We start from the raw sequence: 16,071 nt of genomic DNA, 5'->3' as shown, positions 1-16,071 counted from the left end.
GAGGCCCTTGGGGGCCAGGGCGCTCAGTGAGAGGGTGTCAGTAGGTGGTGGGCAGAAGAAAGTGGGCCAGTTTGGGTGGCCCAGGCCCTCAGGGTACAATTCCTATTTGTTCCACCATGCGTAGCGTTAGCGACGCACTGGGCTGTCACTTGGACAAGCAGCAGCTGGACTGTGCCAACTTCTCCAGCTGCCGTCCACACAATGTGTTCACCTTCCAGCAGGTAGTAGCCCGGCAGCTCACTCAACATGGGGCAGAGCGCCAGCCACGCCCCTGCAGAGCACCAGCCCTTCTACCTCCTGTGTGCACACGCTAGCCACACACACACTGCGCAATGAGGTGGCACAATGCTGTGGTTTCTGTGTCAGGCCTGGGGCCGGAATATCCCTTCTCCGACTGGGCTGCTCTCCATCAGCCTGGCGACTATCCCCTAGACCCCAGCAGGCAGAGGCTCCCTGCGAATGGAGTGACCCTGGGAGTGAGGGGTGCTCTCAGCAGTCCCCCAGGCCTTTTCAGTATGGGAGGAGGGAACACAAATATTGTCTCTAAGACAGCTAGGTCAGCCCGCAGGCCTGACATCCCTACCAGAGCAGGGAAATAAGGAAGGGAGGAGGGAACACCCTTTACTGAGCACCTACTCTATGCCAAGCCTTGTTCTAGACATTCTACCTGCATTATCTCCCTGTGAAGTAGAGTCATTCTTCCTGTTAATAGGGATAGAGGCCAGAGAGTTCCAGAGACTCACCTAAGGTCACACAACTAGTGAATAAGTGAAAAACTGGGGTTTGGCCCAGGGTCTGCTTGAACCGATTAACACTGTCTTCTCTCCATAACCTTGACGTTGGCCTCTAGACAAATCCTGACTACTCCATTTACTGACTGGGTAACCTTGAACAAGCTGCTTAAACTCCTGAAGCCTGTCTCCTCATCTGTAAAATGGCTATATTAATAAAGTCTGTAATGTGATGAACTGAGATGAGGCATGTGAGGTGCCCATTGTATTGTGTCACTGAGCACACTAAACGCACAGTAAGGTCAATCTCACTGTCCTTATTTTACAGATGGGGAAACTGAGGCCCAGGGAGGCTGAGTTACTTGTCCAAGAATATAGTGATTCATTGATAGTTGTCCCTTGGCATCTGTGGAGGATTGGTTCCAGGACCAATGAGAAAACTGGAGCACAGAGAGGCTAAATAACTTTTCCAAGATTACACAGCTTCTAAGTAGCTGTATTACTACTACAGCTTCTAGGTCTGCTATAAGAAATTATCGCAAACTGGGTAGCTTAAAACAACAGAAATTTATTCTCTCACAGCTCTGGAAGCTAAAAGTCCAAAATTGAGGTGTCAAAAAGGCTCATTCCTTCCGGTGGCTATAGGGAGAACTTCCGTGCCTCTTTCTTATTTTCAGGTGGTTGCCAGCAATCCTTGTCATTCCTTGACTTGTAGATGCAGCACTCTAATCTCTGCCTCTGTCTTCATATGTGTGTGTCTGTCGCTGTGTCCAAAGTTTCTTCTTCTTAAAAGGACACCAGTCATATTGGATGTAGGGCCCACCCTAATCAGGGATGACCTCATCTTACCTTGATTACATCTGCAAAGATCTATTTCCAAATAAGGTCACATTCACAGGTTCCAGGTGGACATTTGGTGGGACACTACTGAACCCAGTATGGTACTGGAATGTGTATTTGTACTCAGGCAGTCTGGCTTCTGAGCCTGGGCTCTTAATCACTGGTTGCCCTGCTCCTCAGCAGGAATTTGAATATATAGTTGGCCCTTGAACGACACAGGTGGTTCCACTTATACAGGGATTTTTTTCCCAATAAATATAGTACCTGGATTTTCATTTTACAGATCTTTAATTGTGTGGGGAAAAGTTTGTGTTTGATTAGCGATCACAATCTATGGAATCAAAAGAGTTAGAGTCTGAATCCTGATTCTCTCCAAACTGTTTCCGTTCCTGCCCTTGTGTGAGTCATTTATCAAGTCCTTTGTTTATGAGGCAGAGAGAGCAGTACATGGGTTTTTCCACTGTGCAGGGATTCAGAGCCCCTAACCCCTGCATTGTTCAAGGGTCAACTGTGTATATAATTCTCCCCCCTTTTCCTACGAAAGGTGGGATATCATATATGCTGCTCTGCACTTTGTTTTTTAAACTTAATATCCCTTACAGATATCCTTTCCCCATCTGGACACACAGATCTCCCTTATTCTCTTTCTTAGTTGCATAGTATCCCATTTTATGGATAGACTGTGCTCTACCTAACCTAACACTTACTAATGGACAGTTGACTTGTTTCCAGTCTTTGGCTATTGCAAACAGTGCTGCAGATAATAACTGTATCCATACATCATTTCTCACTTGTGCAAGTATATCCAAAGGATAAATTCCCAGATGTAGAATACCTGGACTCATTTGTAATTTTGATAGATTTTGCCAAAATGTCCTTTTGGGGACCTGTACCAATTTATATTTGCAGATGTGAGAGTACGGTTTCCTTACAGAAATGCCCACAGAGTATATTATTAAATTTTTGGATTTTTTGCCAGACTGATAAGAAATGGTATCCTAGTGTGGTTTTCCTGATTTTCATTTCTTTCGAGTGAGTTTGATCTTCTTTCTATATCTTTAAAAGCCATTTGTATTTACTTTTCTGCAAACTGTCAGTTCATATCTTATGCCTATTTCTACAGATTGTTGGCCCTTTTAATGGACTTCTGGGAATTCTTTATAAATTAGAGAGATGACCCTTTATCTGTGATCTGAGATGCAAATATTTTCCTTTAGTTTTTCATTCATCTTATGACTTGATTTATATGAGTTTTCCATGAAACAGTTTTAAATTTTATATAGTTGACTTTATCAATCTTTTCTTTTTTATTTATTTATGTATTTAGGTTTTCTTTCTTTTTTTTTTTTTGGCTGCGTTGGGTCTTCGTTGCTGCGCATGGGCTTTCTCTAGCTGCGGCGAGTGGGGCCTGCTCTTCGTTGCGGTGCGCAGGCTTCTCGTGGTGGTGGCTTCTCTTGTCGCGGAGCATGGGCTCTAGGTGCGCGGGCTTCAGTAGTTGTGGCATGTGGGCTCAGCAGCTGTGGCGCGTAGGCTCTAGAGTGCAGGCTCAGTAGTTGTGGCGCTAGGGCTTAGTCGCTCCGCAGCATGTGGGATCTTCTCTGACCAGGGCTCAAACCCATGTCCCCTGCATTGGCAGGCAGATTCTTAACCACGGCGCCACCAGGGAAGTCCCTATCAATCTTTTCTAATGACTCTTTTTGAGTCATGGTTAGACTTTTCCCACTATGAGATTACAGATTCTTTCCCGTTTTCCTTTAGTGCTTTTATTTTAAATTTATTTATTTATGACAACTAAGTGGCACACAGGCTTAGTTGCTCCGCGACATGTGGGATCTTCCCGAACCAGGGCTCGAACCCGAACTCATGTCCCCTGCATTGGCAGGCGGATCCTTTTTTTTTTTTGCGAAGGCAGCTCTGTAACTTTGTTGGAGAATCAGCAGTTAGTTGTCATCCACATTAACTGTCTGTAGATTTTTGAAAGTGGTGACAGGTACATAGGTAACCAACGTACAGAGCTTGTTTGGTGAATCTTCATCTTCATTCCGTTTTCTGGACAACCGCACACGGACACGTTATGGGACATTCCTTATTCCTTTGGCTCAGACAGCTTTGTTGAGCCTGGTGTCAATGCGTACATCTGGAGTTCCCATCTCCTTCATGGCAAATTTCCGTATTTTTTTGAGTGCCCGAGGGGCACGCTTCTTGAAACCCACTCCACGGATGCGCTTGTGAATGTTGATGGTGTATTCTCTGGTCACCACCTCGATGATGGCGGACCGGCCCTTTTTCTTCCCGCCACCCTTCTTTGCGGGAGCCATCTTGCCTAGCCGGGGTTAGAAAGGAGCGGCAGGCGGATTCTTAACTACTGTGCCGCCAGGGAAGTCCCAGTGCTTTTATTTTATTTTAATATTTTTTAACATTTAAATCTTTGGAGCTTATCCTAATACTCCATGTGAGGTAGAGATCTCATTTTTCCCCCAGTAGGCTACCTAGTTGTCCTAGAACAATTTACTAGAGAGTCCATTCTCTGCTTTGAGATGACACCTTTATCAAATACTAAATTCTCCTGTGCAGTTGGGTCTATTTCTGGACATTCTAGTCCAGCCCATTCCTTTTTCTCTTCCTGCAACCAAAGCAAGTTGTTTTAATTATTGAGGCTTTAAATATAATTATCTATAGTAGTATGGTTAATGGTGTCTTTTCTTTCTTCATAGTTTCCTGATATTCTTTTCTCTCCCCCCCCCTTTTTTTTCCCTGAGGGGTGGGGAACTGTAGGAGGTTTCATGGGACTTATACTCCTGTAGGGGAACACACAATAAGCAATACCTGTCATTTGGTAGGGCCAAGAAAAAGATAATAAAGCAGATAAAAGGACAGAAGGCAAGTAGGAAGTAGTATTTAGATGGGCAGTGAGGGAAGCCCTTGGACGAGGTGGAGACATCTGAGTGAAGAGAGGGAGGCCACCTGGATACCTGGGGAAGACATTCCTAGCAGCACCAAGGGCAAATGCAAAGGCTTGAGGCAGAAGCATGCTTGGCAGGTTGAAAAAGAGCAAGGCAGCCCGTGCAGCCAGAATAGAGCTCTCGGAGGGGAGAGTGGGAGGCGGTGAGGTAGCTCATGCAGGCCTTGCAGGTCACAGCAAGGACACTGGTTTTTCCTCTGGGCTAGGGAGCCATGGGAGGGGGTTGAGCATAAGAGTGACATGTTCTGACCTCCCTTTTATCGGGATGGCTCAAGCTGCAGTGTGGAGAGCAGACTGCACCGCTGAGGGCAGAACAGGGGAAGGCAATAGGATTGGGGATGGGTGAATGAATTATAACGTGGTTTCCTTGTCAGTCTCTCCCTTTGCAAGGACCAGCACTGAGCTTATTCAGTGACACAGAGTAGGCATGGATAAACATTTGTGGGAGGAAGAGGGGAGAGAGGACAATAGGAGGAGGCAGGAGAGGCAGGGTCCCTTGGGGAATGGCTCTGCAAAGGCCACAGATAGTAGAGGGAGCAGAGGTGATGAGATACGGCTCCTCAGCAGAGATGGAGGCCAAGCAAATAATTACCTGCCGTTTGGTAGAGCCAAGAAAAAAATAATAAAGCAGATAAAAGGACAGAAGGCAAGTAGGAAGTAGTATTTAGATGGGCAGCAAGGGAAGGCCCTTGGATGAGGTGGAGACACCTGAGTGAAGGGAGGGAGGCCACCTGGATACCTGGGGAAGCTATGCCCTCTCCCACCTGGTGCCTGCCCAACCCAGGATCTGTGACCCCCGTGTGCTGCCCAGACACAGCTGCTGAGGCCCCAGTGGGGGTGGGATCCAGCTGTGTGGAACAGGAGCCATGGGACCCTCAGAACTTTATGATGCTTCCGGCAGGATGGGCCTGGCAGCAGGGCAGGTAGACAAGAGACACCAAGCTGAGGGGTAGAAGAAAGAGGTTGGGCTTTGAAGTTTGCCCTGGCTTGGCCACTATCTCACATGTGACCTTAGGTAAAGAGCATCCATCCAGAGACCCCCGTTTGTGCCTCTGTAAAATGGGAACAGCATCTCCTGCGGGGCTGGCATGGGGTCTGAAGGAGGTAGGAGTCCAGTGCTACTCCTCGTCCAGCTCTTTGGGGTCTGAGTTTGGGGTGGGGGGAAGAGGTGAAGCGTGTCCAGAGGTGTGAGGGGGGAGTGGGGGGCTGTGTTTCTGGGACTTTCCTCGCTGAGGTCAGCGGCCCGAAATAGCCGCGCTTCAGTGAGCGCGTCGAGGTTTGGTCACTGGCTCTCTGCCCCGCCCGCTGCGGGCAGCCGTCCAGCCACAGCGCGGGCCCCTTCCGCTGTCACATCTCCCTGCAGGATGGCGAGAACCTGGCCAAACGCTCGGCGCTACGTGAACGCGACCTCAGGGGACTCCGATGAGCTGAGGCTGGCGCGGCTGCGGACGGCCTCGCCGAGGTCCACGGGCACGCCTTGCTGCGTTCCCTCGCCTTGGGTCCCACTGCATCTACTCCGACAGCAGTGGCTGTGAGTGCAGCCTGTCGTGGCGCCCGCCAATCAGGGAGCAGAGGCTGACTCCGGGCACGCCTCCCGTGCCGTCAATCATCCGGACCCCGGAAGCCCCGCCCAGTGGCCTGGCCTGAGAAAGGCCTTGAAGGGCTGGTGGGTGGGGCCTCTAGAAGGATGAAAATAACACCCCTGTGAATCGCGCACTTTATAGCTGACCTGAGAAATACAGGCAGGTGAATAGTTTTATAAGTTTTAAAATATATTTGTTCACTCAGTCACTCGTCCACCCATCCGTCTGTCCATCCAGCTGTCCACCCACTCAACCAAAGCTATTGGACGCCTCTTGTGTGCCAGGCGCTGAGCTGGGTGCTGGCGGTAAATAACGATGAGTCCTGTGCTTGTGCTCAGAGAGCTCAAGTCTAGTGAGCAGGTCTGACAGTAACAAAATGCTTATACCAATCGTGCTGTTATTGCAACCGTGATCAATTCTAGGAACATAAGGTACAGGCTGCTGGAATAACGGAGTGTTTAATTTAGACTGGGGGCTCAGGTCTCTGGAGAAGTTACATTCCAGCTGACTCCTGAAGCAACAAGAGTGTTCCAAGCAGAGGAAAGAGCTTGTGGACAGGCACTGAACTTGGCAGGCTCTTGGAGGGTTCTGGGAAGGGAAAAGAGGCCAGTATGGCTGGAAAAGAGTTGGGGGAGGGGAAGGAAGGTGAGGTAAGACTGTGGAGATTTAGGGGAGCAGGTTATTAAAGACCTTGAAGGCCAAAGCAAGGAAGTATAATTTTTTTTTAAATAAATTTATTTATTTATTTTATTTTTGGCTCTGTTGGGTCCTCGTTGCTGCGCGTGGACTTTCTTTTAGTTGCGGCGAGCGGGGGCTACTCTTCGTTGTGGTGCGTGGGTTTCTCATTGTGATGGCTTCCCTTGTTGCGGAACATGGGCTCTAGGCACGCAGGCTTCAGCAGTTGTGGCACGCGGGCTTCAGCAGCTGTGGCTCGCGGGCTCTAGAGCACAGACTCAGTAGTTGTGACACACGGGCTTAGTTGCTCCACGGCATGTGGGATCTTCCCGGGCCAGGGCTCGAACCTGTGTCCCCTGCACTGGCAGGCAGATTCTTTACCACTGTGCCACCAGGAAAGCCCAGGAAGTAGAATTTTATGCTAAGTGTGATGGGCAGCCACCGTTGGTTTTGAGGGGGTTGGGGCGGATGTCACTTGATCTACTTTGTTTTCAGATCCTCCTGACTCTATGTGGAGAATAGACAAGAGTGAACACAGGGGGGCAAGAGTGGACACAGGGAGACCCATTAGAAGGACCTTGTAGTTGCCCTCCAGGCCTGAGGGTAGTGAGCTAGATGCTGAGAGGGGGGCCATGTGGGTGGAGACGTGTGAACAGACTAAAGAAATAATTAGAAAATAGAATCTCCAGGCTGCCTGGTTGCTCAGTTGAATGGGGTTGGATGGGTGAGGCAGAAGGAGATTAAAATTAAGTTCCTTGATTGGACAGTCACTTATAGAGTCCCCTCTGGGTGCCAGGCACTGTCCTAGTGAGGCTGACTGGGTTTGAATCCTGGCCTGTCACTTGCCAGCTGTTTACCTCGGGGAAGTGATTTGACCTCTCTCTGCCTTGATTTCTTTTCTGTAAAATGAGGATCCTAATAAGACCTAAGAAGATTGTGGTAAAGGAACTTCCCTGGTGGTCCAGTGGGTAAGACTCTGCGCTCCCAATGCAGGCGGCCCCGGTTCAATCCCTAGTCGGGGAACTAAGTCCCACATGCATGCCGCAACTAAGAGTTCGCACGCTGCAATGAAGATCCCGTGTGCTGCAACTAAGACCTGGCACAGCCTAAATAAACAAATAAATATTAAAAAGAAAAGAAGATTGTGGTAAGGATTAAATGAGTCGATATATGTAAAACCTTGGATCTGGGTGTTTGGGACTGGGTTCTGAAGCTGAGTACTTGGACTTGAGTCTTTGGGGCTGAGGGCTTGGGCCTGCTTCTTGAAGTGACCAAGCCCCATTTCTTTACTGGCCTTATATAGAAAATTGAAACAGGATGATATGCTAGCACAGTGGTTCCCACACTTGCCTGTCTGCACATTAGAATCACCCAGAGATTTTTTTTTTAACTTCCAAAGCCCAAGGCTACACCCCAGACCAGTTAAATCATAATCTCTGTGGGTGAGACACAGGTATCTGTATGTTTTGAGGCCTCCAGGTAATCCCCAGCAGCGGATAAGTTTGGGAACCACTCTGGTAGAGAGAAACAAGGAGGCTGCTTTAAAGTAGTGGTCAGGGAGGGCTTCTCCGAGTAGGTGACATTTGAGCGGAGACCCCAGAGTGAAGAAGGAACTGTCACTGGAAGGTCATGGGGAAGGCCTTTGTCTAGCCTCGGTTCCTGCATGCCTGGAGGTGCCTTTGGGCCTACGTCTTTGAGTAACCAAGGTGCCATTTGTTTACTGGTCTTGTACAAATGAACTGCCCCTAACCTGACTCTCCTCTCTGTGGCTTCACAGCACATGGGAAAGGTGTGACCTTTCCCATGGTGTGACCCTGCCTGTCTGCACTGTCTGCTTCATGGAGACCCCAGAGGGAAAGGAAATAGAAGGCTGCCCTGGGCCACTTCCTAGGGTCTTCCTAGGGCCTTCCTCTCCCTCTGAGCCAGGAAGCCCGCGCTCTCTAATCTTCTGCCCCTCCCTCACAGCCATCTGCTTAAAGGAAGTGGCTCTTTAGTTCTTCACAGGAAGCCACAGGCCTCCTCTGCCTCAGCACCCTCCGGCTACTGCTGACCCAGGCCCTCTGCTGGCCCAGGTCCCCTTCAAGTCTGGGTCCAGGGATGCCCTCTTCCTGGCATCACCATCTGCTGCCCAGACAAGAAATGTTTGTGTGGAGTGCTCCTCTCATTGCCTTTAAATCCCTGTGGCTCAGGTCTGGAAGCACAGGCTGGAAGTGAGACCTGATTGCAGAGGGTCCTGAATGCTGTGCTCAGGAGATCCCAGCATTGCAGGACTGAGGGTCTGGAAGGAGAGGAAGAGGCAGGCCCTGCAGGGATCCTGAGCGTTGACCACTCCTGTGAGCTTCAGGAGCTCCTGCTGCAGAGCAGGCGCAGGGCCTGAATCTTTTTGGTCTCTAACATCTATGGGGGGCCTGGCCCCAGGGAGGGCTGTTGATCTTGGTGGAGCTGCTGGAAGAGAATTCAGGCTGAGGATTCCAGGCTGGGACTGTATTGCCACCTGGTGGCCACATCCATGCATAGAGCAATGGAATTGTGGGAGGCTTGCCTGGAGAGGGAGTGAGTGGACTTTCAAGGGTCTGGGGGCCAGGGAGGGCCTTAAAGAATAAAAGAAATCTCTAGATAAAGGGATTTTTATCAAAGAGCAAGACACCTCTAACTTGAGCACTTTGGAAAGACATTCTAGGTCTAGAGGAGAGTCTAACACTTCCCTTCCTCTGTTTTATAGACTAGGACACTGAGGTCCAGAGAGAAATGATGATGTCAGAGGACCTCAATGCTGTTTTCCATCAAGTAAGCCACACAGATGGGATCTATTTTTGGGCTTGTGTTAGGGTGTGGTCCCAGAGTGAGGAACTGCCCTGCTAGTTTCTAGCCACCCTCATTTGTGACCAAACAGGCATCTCTCAGCACCATCACCCACCTTAGTCACCAAAGTTGGCACCACAAGGTGGCTTTTGGTAGCTTCCAAAAATAAAATCTCAGAGGACTGGGACCTGACAGGACCCAGGGTATTCAGAAGTCTGCTTCAGGCTCAGCAGTTTTAGAGCAGGAAGCGCTCGGAGACTCTGACGTCCAGCCCCCCTGGTTTTGAAAATGAGGAAGCTGGGACTCAGAGAGGGCAAGTAACCTGCCTGAGTGCCCCCCCCGGAGCTGGGCCAGGACTCAGCATTGTGTCTTTCTGAAGGCCATTGTCAAGGAGAAGTCCAAAGGTGATTAGCATGTCCGGACTTGTTGCACTAGTGAATTCTGGTTTGTATTCATCATTCTGTCTCATACTTTGTAGACAAGACAATTGTGGTCCGTGAAAGTTGACAAGGGCCAGGATGGGTGAAAGGAGATGGGGGCGAGGAGGTGGTGACAGGGAGGGAGAAAGGGGGTGATGGATGCTTTGGGGGGGCTCCTAGTTTGTACGCTATGGGCTCCAAGTACGTAGGAACTGGGTCTCTTCCACTGCAGTGTCCTTAACACTTGGCACAGTGCCTGACACAGAGTGAGTGCCCAGCAAACCGCTGCAGAATGAAAGCAAAGATTTATCCTGCACAGGCCCAAAGGGATCCTGCGGTAGGCAGAGGATCTCCTTAAAGACAAGTCATTGCCAGTGTCATTCAGCTTGAGAATTGCTGAGGCCTCAGATCTAAAATCTGGGGGTAGAGCTGTCCATTTCTCTCTGGCCTTGATGCTGTGCAAGGCAATATGATGTCTAAGGATGGTGTTTGCCCCTGGGGCAGGCTGCCCGCCCTTAGGAGGAAGGAAGAACAGGGGCTGTGAGCCCCAGAAAGTAAACCCTGACTCCACAGTTAGAGCATCTCATTCTTGGCTGTTGTTTGGCTCTTTCCTCTTTGCTTCATGCAAGTCCTTAATCATAATAATAACGGACATTGACTGAGTGCTTACTATGTGCCAGCGTCATGTTAAACTCTTTCTGTTCATTATCTCATCTAATCTCATAACAAAAACCCCCACGAGGTAGATGCTATTATCATTCTCAGTTTACAGGGGAGGAAACTGAGGCACAGAGAAGTGAAGGAACTTGTGCCAGGGCATGCAGGTAGGAGATGGCAGGGCAGGTTTGAACCCAGGTCTGTGGGACTCCAGAGGGACATCCCTAACCACTCTGCTCCACTGCCTTATTGAAAACCCAGCCTCATCTGTGCTAGAGAATATTGAATAAAAGGTTAGGGGCCTGTGTTTACTTGACCACAGTGTTAAAGGGGGTTGAGGTCCCCTCTCCGAGGCCTGCATGGCAGTGACAGTGGGTATTATCAAGGGCTCCTCAGGGAAAGAAAAAGTGGTCCAGTCCCTCCTTCTCATGAAAGTTGGGAAAGGTAAAGGGACAGGTAGATGGGCGGAGACTAACCTCAGGTTCAATTCTACCCACATATATTGAGCACCTACTGTGTGCCAGGCACTGGGGAGGAGAGATGAATTAGATGCAGTGCCCGCCGTGAAGGGGCTGAGGGATACACGTTTCTGTCTCTGGGATATCAACTCTACAGACTGGGGTGCAGTTACCAGGCCTGGGAGAGTGTGATGCTTGAGACCCCATCCCCTCCTGGGCAGAGGTCCACTCCATCTGCCCCTCAGTGAATGGCCCGAACAAAGGCAGGACTCAGCTGAGGCCCAGTGGTGATTATCAGGGCAGGGGACTCAGCTCAGCTTCCGCTCTTGGACACAAGCTGTGCAGACAGTGTTTGAGGTGCAGATAGTGCCTCCACCACCTGTGTCCCCTCTTCCACAAACACTGCTTCTCTGGGGGCCTGGGGCAAGCCAGCTGAGGCAAACCATTGCCACCTGCAGGGGTGGCGCTGGACCTGGGGATGGGAGCAAGCACGAAGGAGCCTCTTACCCACCTCCATACATTTGTAATCGAAGAAGAAATTCTGGATTAGAAGTGGGGCTGGGCAGGGGAGGCCTGAGGACAGCTGGCTTGGCCTTTTAGTGACCAGCTTTTGTAGTTCACACATGGCCACTTCCCAGGGGTGCAGATCTCTCTAGAAGGCTGGTCTGGTATCGAGGCTGGTACACCCACTCAGACCAGAACCACAGCACGATTGGTGCTAGAACCAGCCCTAGCTTTACTACCAAACAATTTCCAGGGCCTTTTTGCCCTCCCCCTGCCTAAGTCCTGGCACTCTCGTTCACTGAACAGGCCTCCCAAACCTCAGATCCTCCCAAGGGCTTGGCCTTCCCTTCCCCCTCAGAAGGCATGTAGGCTCCGCATGAAAACTGCCTACCCTGTCCCCAGAGTTTTCTGAGGGAAGGGAGGCCTTGTTGACCCCCCAGAAGCTGCTGTTACACCGTTTCCCCAAGACAAATATCTGGCCTTCTATCCTGCGCCTGAGGGAGACTACTCTAGCACTTCTTTGGAGAATGGAGATCTGTCTTCTCCATCTCTGCCCAATCAGGGAAGTAGTTGGAAACTTCTCTCACCGAAAACAGAAAGAATCTGCCTCCCCAGGAACCCTGAGAAATAGAGCCTGAGCATTCAGGCTGTGACAGGAGTAGCAGCTCTGCTGGGAAGGAGTCCCGGAGGAGGAGATGTCTGCGCTGGGTTATGAGCTTCAGAAGGACATTCTAGGCAGAGAGAACAGAATACGCTGAGGCTCAGAGGCAAAATCAGCTAGTTTTGCCCCAGGAGCTGTGATGGCCTTTGGGGGAAATGCGGGTGGGGTGTGTGGATGAGGCAGCCCAGAGCCAGATCTTGTGGGGCTTCTCATAGCCAGCACGACTCACAGCAGGACAGAGTGTTTTCTGAGAGACGTTTATTCTGTTTTACCTAGGTCATTGCCAAGTGTGAAAGAGGAACCTCTGGACTGCAGCTGGAAAAGGAAGACAAGGAGGAAGGAGGGGGGTCCAGGGAGCTGCTAGCTACTCCTCATCCGCTCTCTCCTTCCCTCTGCTTTCCATTTGCTTGTGGACAGTATAGCCCAGAAGGGCCCCAATCTTGGCCATGAGGGCACTGCCACCGTTAGCCCCTGTAAAGCAAATACAGTTGGTGAGAGAACAACCACCTTATAGCACAGGACTGTTTCTAGCCTTGCCCACACCCTTCACCTCTCACTGCTGGGGTGCAGCCTGGTCTGTGTCTTCCTCTCTGCCCCCTCTGAGAAGGGCTGTGTCCTTTTGGGCTGGTTCTTTGGGCTTTTGCCATCCAGAATTGAGGGAAGATGGAGGGTTCAGAAAGGCAGAGGGGCAGTTTGTCAGGGGTGGTTTTTCTGTAGGATTTTGGATGCCTCAGAGGGGGAGAGGAAAAAAAAAAAAAAAGAAAGGGCTGGAAGAAAGAGAGAGAGAGAGAGGTGAAAGCACGTTTTTTAGAAGCACCATTCTGTGCTCTGTATCCATCCCCTTCATGATGTTCAAGAAATGCAAGAGCAGGGTTGGTATGAGATTGAATCGGGTCGCTTCACCACATTTCCTTGGCACTCTGGTTCTCTGGGATTGAAGAGATTCATAAAATGTTAAATTGAGGATGTTTATCCTGGTTAACGCATGAGGAAACTGAGAGACTTGTGACTTGGCCAAAGCATTAGTGAAGGCTCTGGCCTTAGAGTCTGAAAACCAGAAGGCAGACTGACTGGGTTTGAATCCTGGCCGTGGTGCTAACTATATGGGAGAATTTGAGTAAATTCCTTAATCCCTGGGTGCCTCAGTTTCCCCATTAAGTGGTGGGGATTAGAAGAAGCCCCACCTAGTAGAGCTGAGTTAGCCTGTGAAAAGGGCTCAGGACAGAAAAGAGGGCCACCTGGGCCGGCCCACACTCACCCAGGCTCTGCAGCGTGGCCACCAGCCCCCCGGCGGGCACTCCGCCCCCGTTCGCCACGGCCGACCAGCTCATCAGCGAGGCAGCCACCGAGTTGGCGGCGATGCCTGTGCTCGTGAAGCCCAGCGCGGGCAGCGCCACGGCCATGAGCCCTGGAGGAAGAGGAAGCAGTGAGGGACGCCAGTCGCAGGGCCCGCCCCACCTTCCGGGGCTCCCCGCCCTCCAGACCCACCTCCTCCGACGGCCATGTAGGTCAGCGTGCCCCAGAACCCGGACTCACTTTCTTCTGGAAGGAGAGTGGGCAATGTCCAGTGGGGAGCAGGGTCCCCCTACTCTGTGCCTGATGCTCCGGACCACCCCCGGAGGTGGGGCCACCATCCTCCCATTTCGGAGAGCCTCAATGAAGGGAAGGGACTTTTCCCAGGGCGCTCTGCCTGGTACAGAACTGGCATGAACTCATTTAGGGAGAATGGAAGAATTGACAGAGCAGGGATTCGAATCTGGGACTCTAGCTACAGGGACCCCGCGCCGCGCTGTCCATTGGAATAGCTTCTCTCGTTCAGAGGCACGCCTGGGTCTCGAAACCAGGGATCCTGAAACTCTCCGCTTCTTTATCCCGGAGTCCCCAGGTGCCCCAGGATCCTTACCTGTCTCCTCGCAGACGCAGGTGTTGAGTAGCAGGTAGCACAAGACGAGCGATACCGCCTTCTGCCGCATGGTGGCACAGCGCAAGGCTTTGTCGCCGTACTTGGGATGGGGGAGAGGGAAGAGACGGTCCCCAGAGCCCTATTGGAGCCACTCCCGCTCTATTGTATTCCCTTTAGATTCGAGGAGGAGTCCACAAAAAGCAGCAAGATGCTCTGGACTGAGCCCAGGACCCCTCTAAGGAGCCGCAGGCTTTCCGTTTCCTCACGGCACCAGCGGGCTGATGTTCCTGCCACACCGGTGGTTATGAGAATTACAGGATGGAATCCTCTCTGGTACAGTGCCTGGCATGCACTGTGCACTCAGCGGAAGTCAGCTAGTATCATTACTGTGGTTTCTGTTTCTGGCTTTGTCTGGTTTTGTCATAAGCAGGATACCTGGGGCTTCTCTGAGCCTGTTTCCTTATCCCTAAGGTGGGCCTATTAATAAAGCCTATTTCGGAGGGTGGCTGTGAGTTTTGCAACTGTTCACCACTATATCCCTAGCAATTAGAACAGTGCCTGTCACACAGAATGTTCTAAACGATGGTTGATGATAGATTTATTCTACCACTGCATTGAATATTTACAGGCCCCAAACACTGGCTTCACATCAACTTCCTTTCTCACAAAGAAAGCAGAGAGGGGTAAAGGAGCTTGCCCAGGGTCACACAAGAAATTGTGCAGCCTAGACACAAACTCAAGACTGCAGAATCCAAAACCTATGCTCTTTCCATTACACAGCAAAATAGAAACACACTTCCCTTCCCCCACCACAACTCACCTCTAATGTGAACTTTGTCCGCTCAAAGCATTTTCCTTGAATTGAAAACGACCAAAAAACCCAAACAACTTCCCCTCTACTGAGCACTTCCTCAGCACTTTATGGTACAAGGTTATTTATACCCATAGCAACCCCATAAAGTAGGTACCTTTGTTCTAAACCACACGTTATAGATAAGGAAACTGAAGCTCAGAAAAGTAATAATCCCAAGCCTGCTAAACTAGGGAGTAGCAGTCAGGATTTAAAGCCACAATTGACTAATGCCCAAACCCACACTTTGAATATCTACTTCAGATCACTTCATCTATCCTCAAAGATAAACTCACTGTCACATTAGATTCTGCAATAAAGGGGTTTCAGAAATCGTCCAGTCCTTTGGACAGGTAGCTTGATTCTCATTTTACAGATGAGGAACTAAAGCCCAAGGAGGTGAAGTGGCAGGGTTAAGGCCAGAGACTGCTGACATGGCAGCTATAAGCTAAGTTTCATGACTCTTGGGGTTTTGCAACCCAACCCCCTAAAAGCCCACCAACACATCCCCTCAGACCACTCTGAGTCCAGGGCACTCAGGGGTGTAGACTCCCTGAAGAATGGGCATCCCGGCTCTCATGGCATGAGCCTCAAGGGCAGGCAGCCTGGCAGAGGTTGGCAGCTTGACACCCACATCTCATAGATTCTGGGTTTACCTTTGAGGAGAGCAGAGAAGGAAGCTTCCTGCCTGCAGCCTGCTGATAGACGGGAACAGCAGTGAGGTAACAGCTCTTAGGCTTGTTTTTTATAGCCCTTTCAGATTGCCCCCAGGTGGCCAATCCCTGTCAGAGTTTCTAGTTTTGGTTTCCCGGAGCTCTGCAGAATCTTTTCTCTTCCCCTCCAGCTCTGCTCAGTGACAACATCTCTGCTGAGCTGCCTACTGGCCAAAAAGTGTAATTCAAGTCGGAGACTTTCCGAATAGCTAAGAGTATTCAAAGCAGGTCAAACTAGAGTGAGATCCACAGCCCTACTGGGCTTAGTGAAGCCCGATCACCAGCTCCTCCTGGGGCAGAAGGTCTTTCACAG

General features: G+C 50.5%; 2 protein-coding genes across 5 annotated transcripts; both read right to left on the bottom strand.

Annotated features, from left to right (window-relative positions):
* Positions 1-3,478: 3,478 nt before the first annotated feature.
* LOC115857977 (large ribosomal subunit protein eL31-like) lies at positions 3,479-3,889 on the bottom strand. The gene is given in 1 exon segment (XM_060288866.1): positions 3,479-3,889. A coding segment is annotated over 1 exon segment (378 nt). The 3' UTR covers positions 3,479-3,511.
* A 3,013-nt stretch (positions 3,890-6,902) lies between these two features.
* On the bottom strand, positions 6,903-15,824 carry IFI6 (interferon alpha inducible protein 6). 4 transcript variants are annotated; one of them, XR_009559993.2, is made up of 6 exons: positions 15,702-15,824; positions 14,196-14,295; positions 13,781-13,834; positions 13,551-13,700; positions 12,565-12,763; positions 6,903-7,897 (listed from the first exon to the last, which is right to left on the bottom strand). XR_009559993.2 is itself a non-coding variant. In XM_030872820.3 (5 exons), the coding sequence occupies exons 2-5, from the start codon at positions 14,263-14,265 to the stop codon at positions 12,657-12,659; spliced, it is 381 nt and encodes a 126-aa protein (XP_030728680.1). In that variant the 5' UTR covers positions 14,266-14,295; positions 15,702-15,824; the 3' UTR covers positions 12,529-12,656. The 4 variants fall into 4 exon arrangements, 2 of the variants coding, with proteins under 2 accessions (XP_030728680.1, XP_060144843.1); XR_011377832.1 differs by lacking the exon at positions 6,903-7,897 and adding an exon at positions 12,843-13,059 and having other exon boundaries at positions 12,644-12,763; XM_030872820.3 differs by lacking the exon at positions 6,903-7,897 and having other exon boundaries at positions 12,529-12,763.
* Positions 15,825-16,071: the final 247 nt, after the last annotated feature.

Source organism: Globicephala melas, chromosome 1 (assembly GCF_963455315.2).
Source record: "Globicephala melas chromosome 1, mGloMel1.2, whole genome shotgun sequence".
In the NCBI taxonomy this organism is placed as follows: Eukaryota; Metazoa; Chordata; class Mammalia; order Artiodactyla; family Delphinidae; genus Globicephala; species Globicephala melas.
Note: the sequence above shows the minus strand (reverse complement) of the source record. Positions and strands in the feature narration are given on the sequence as shown.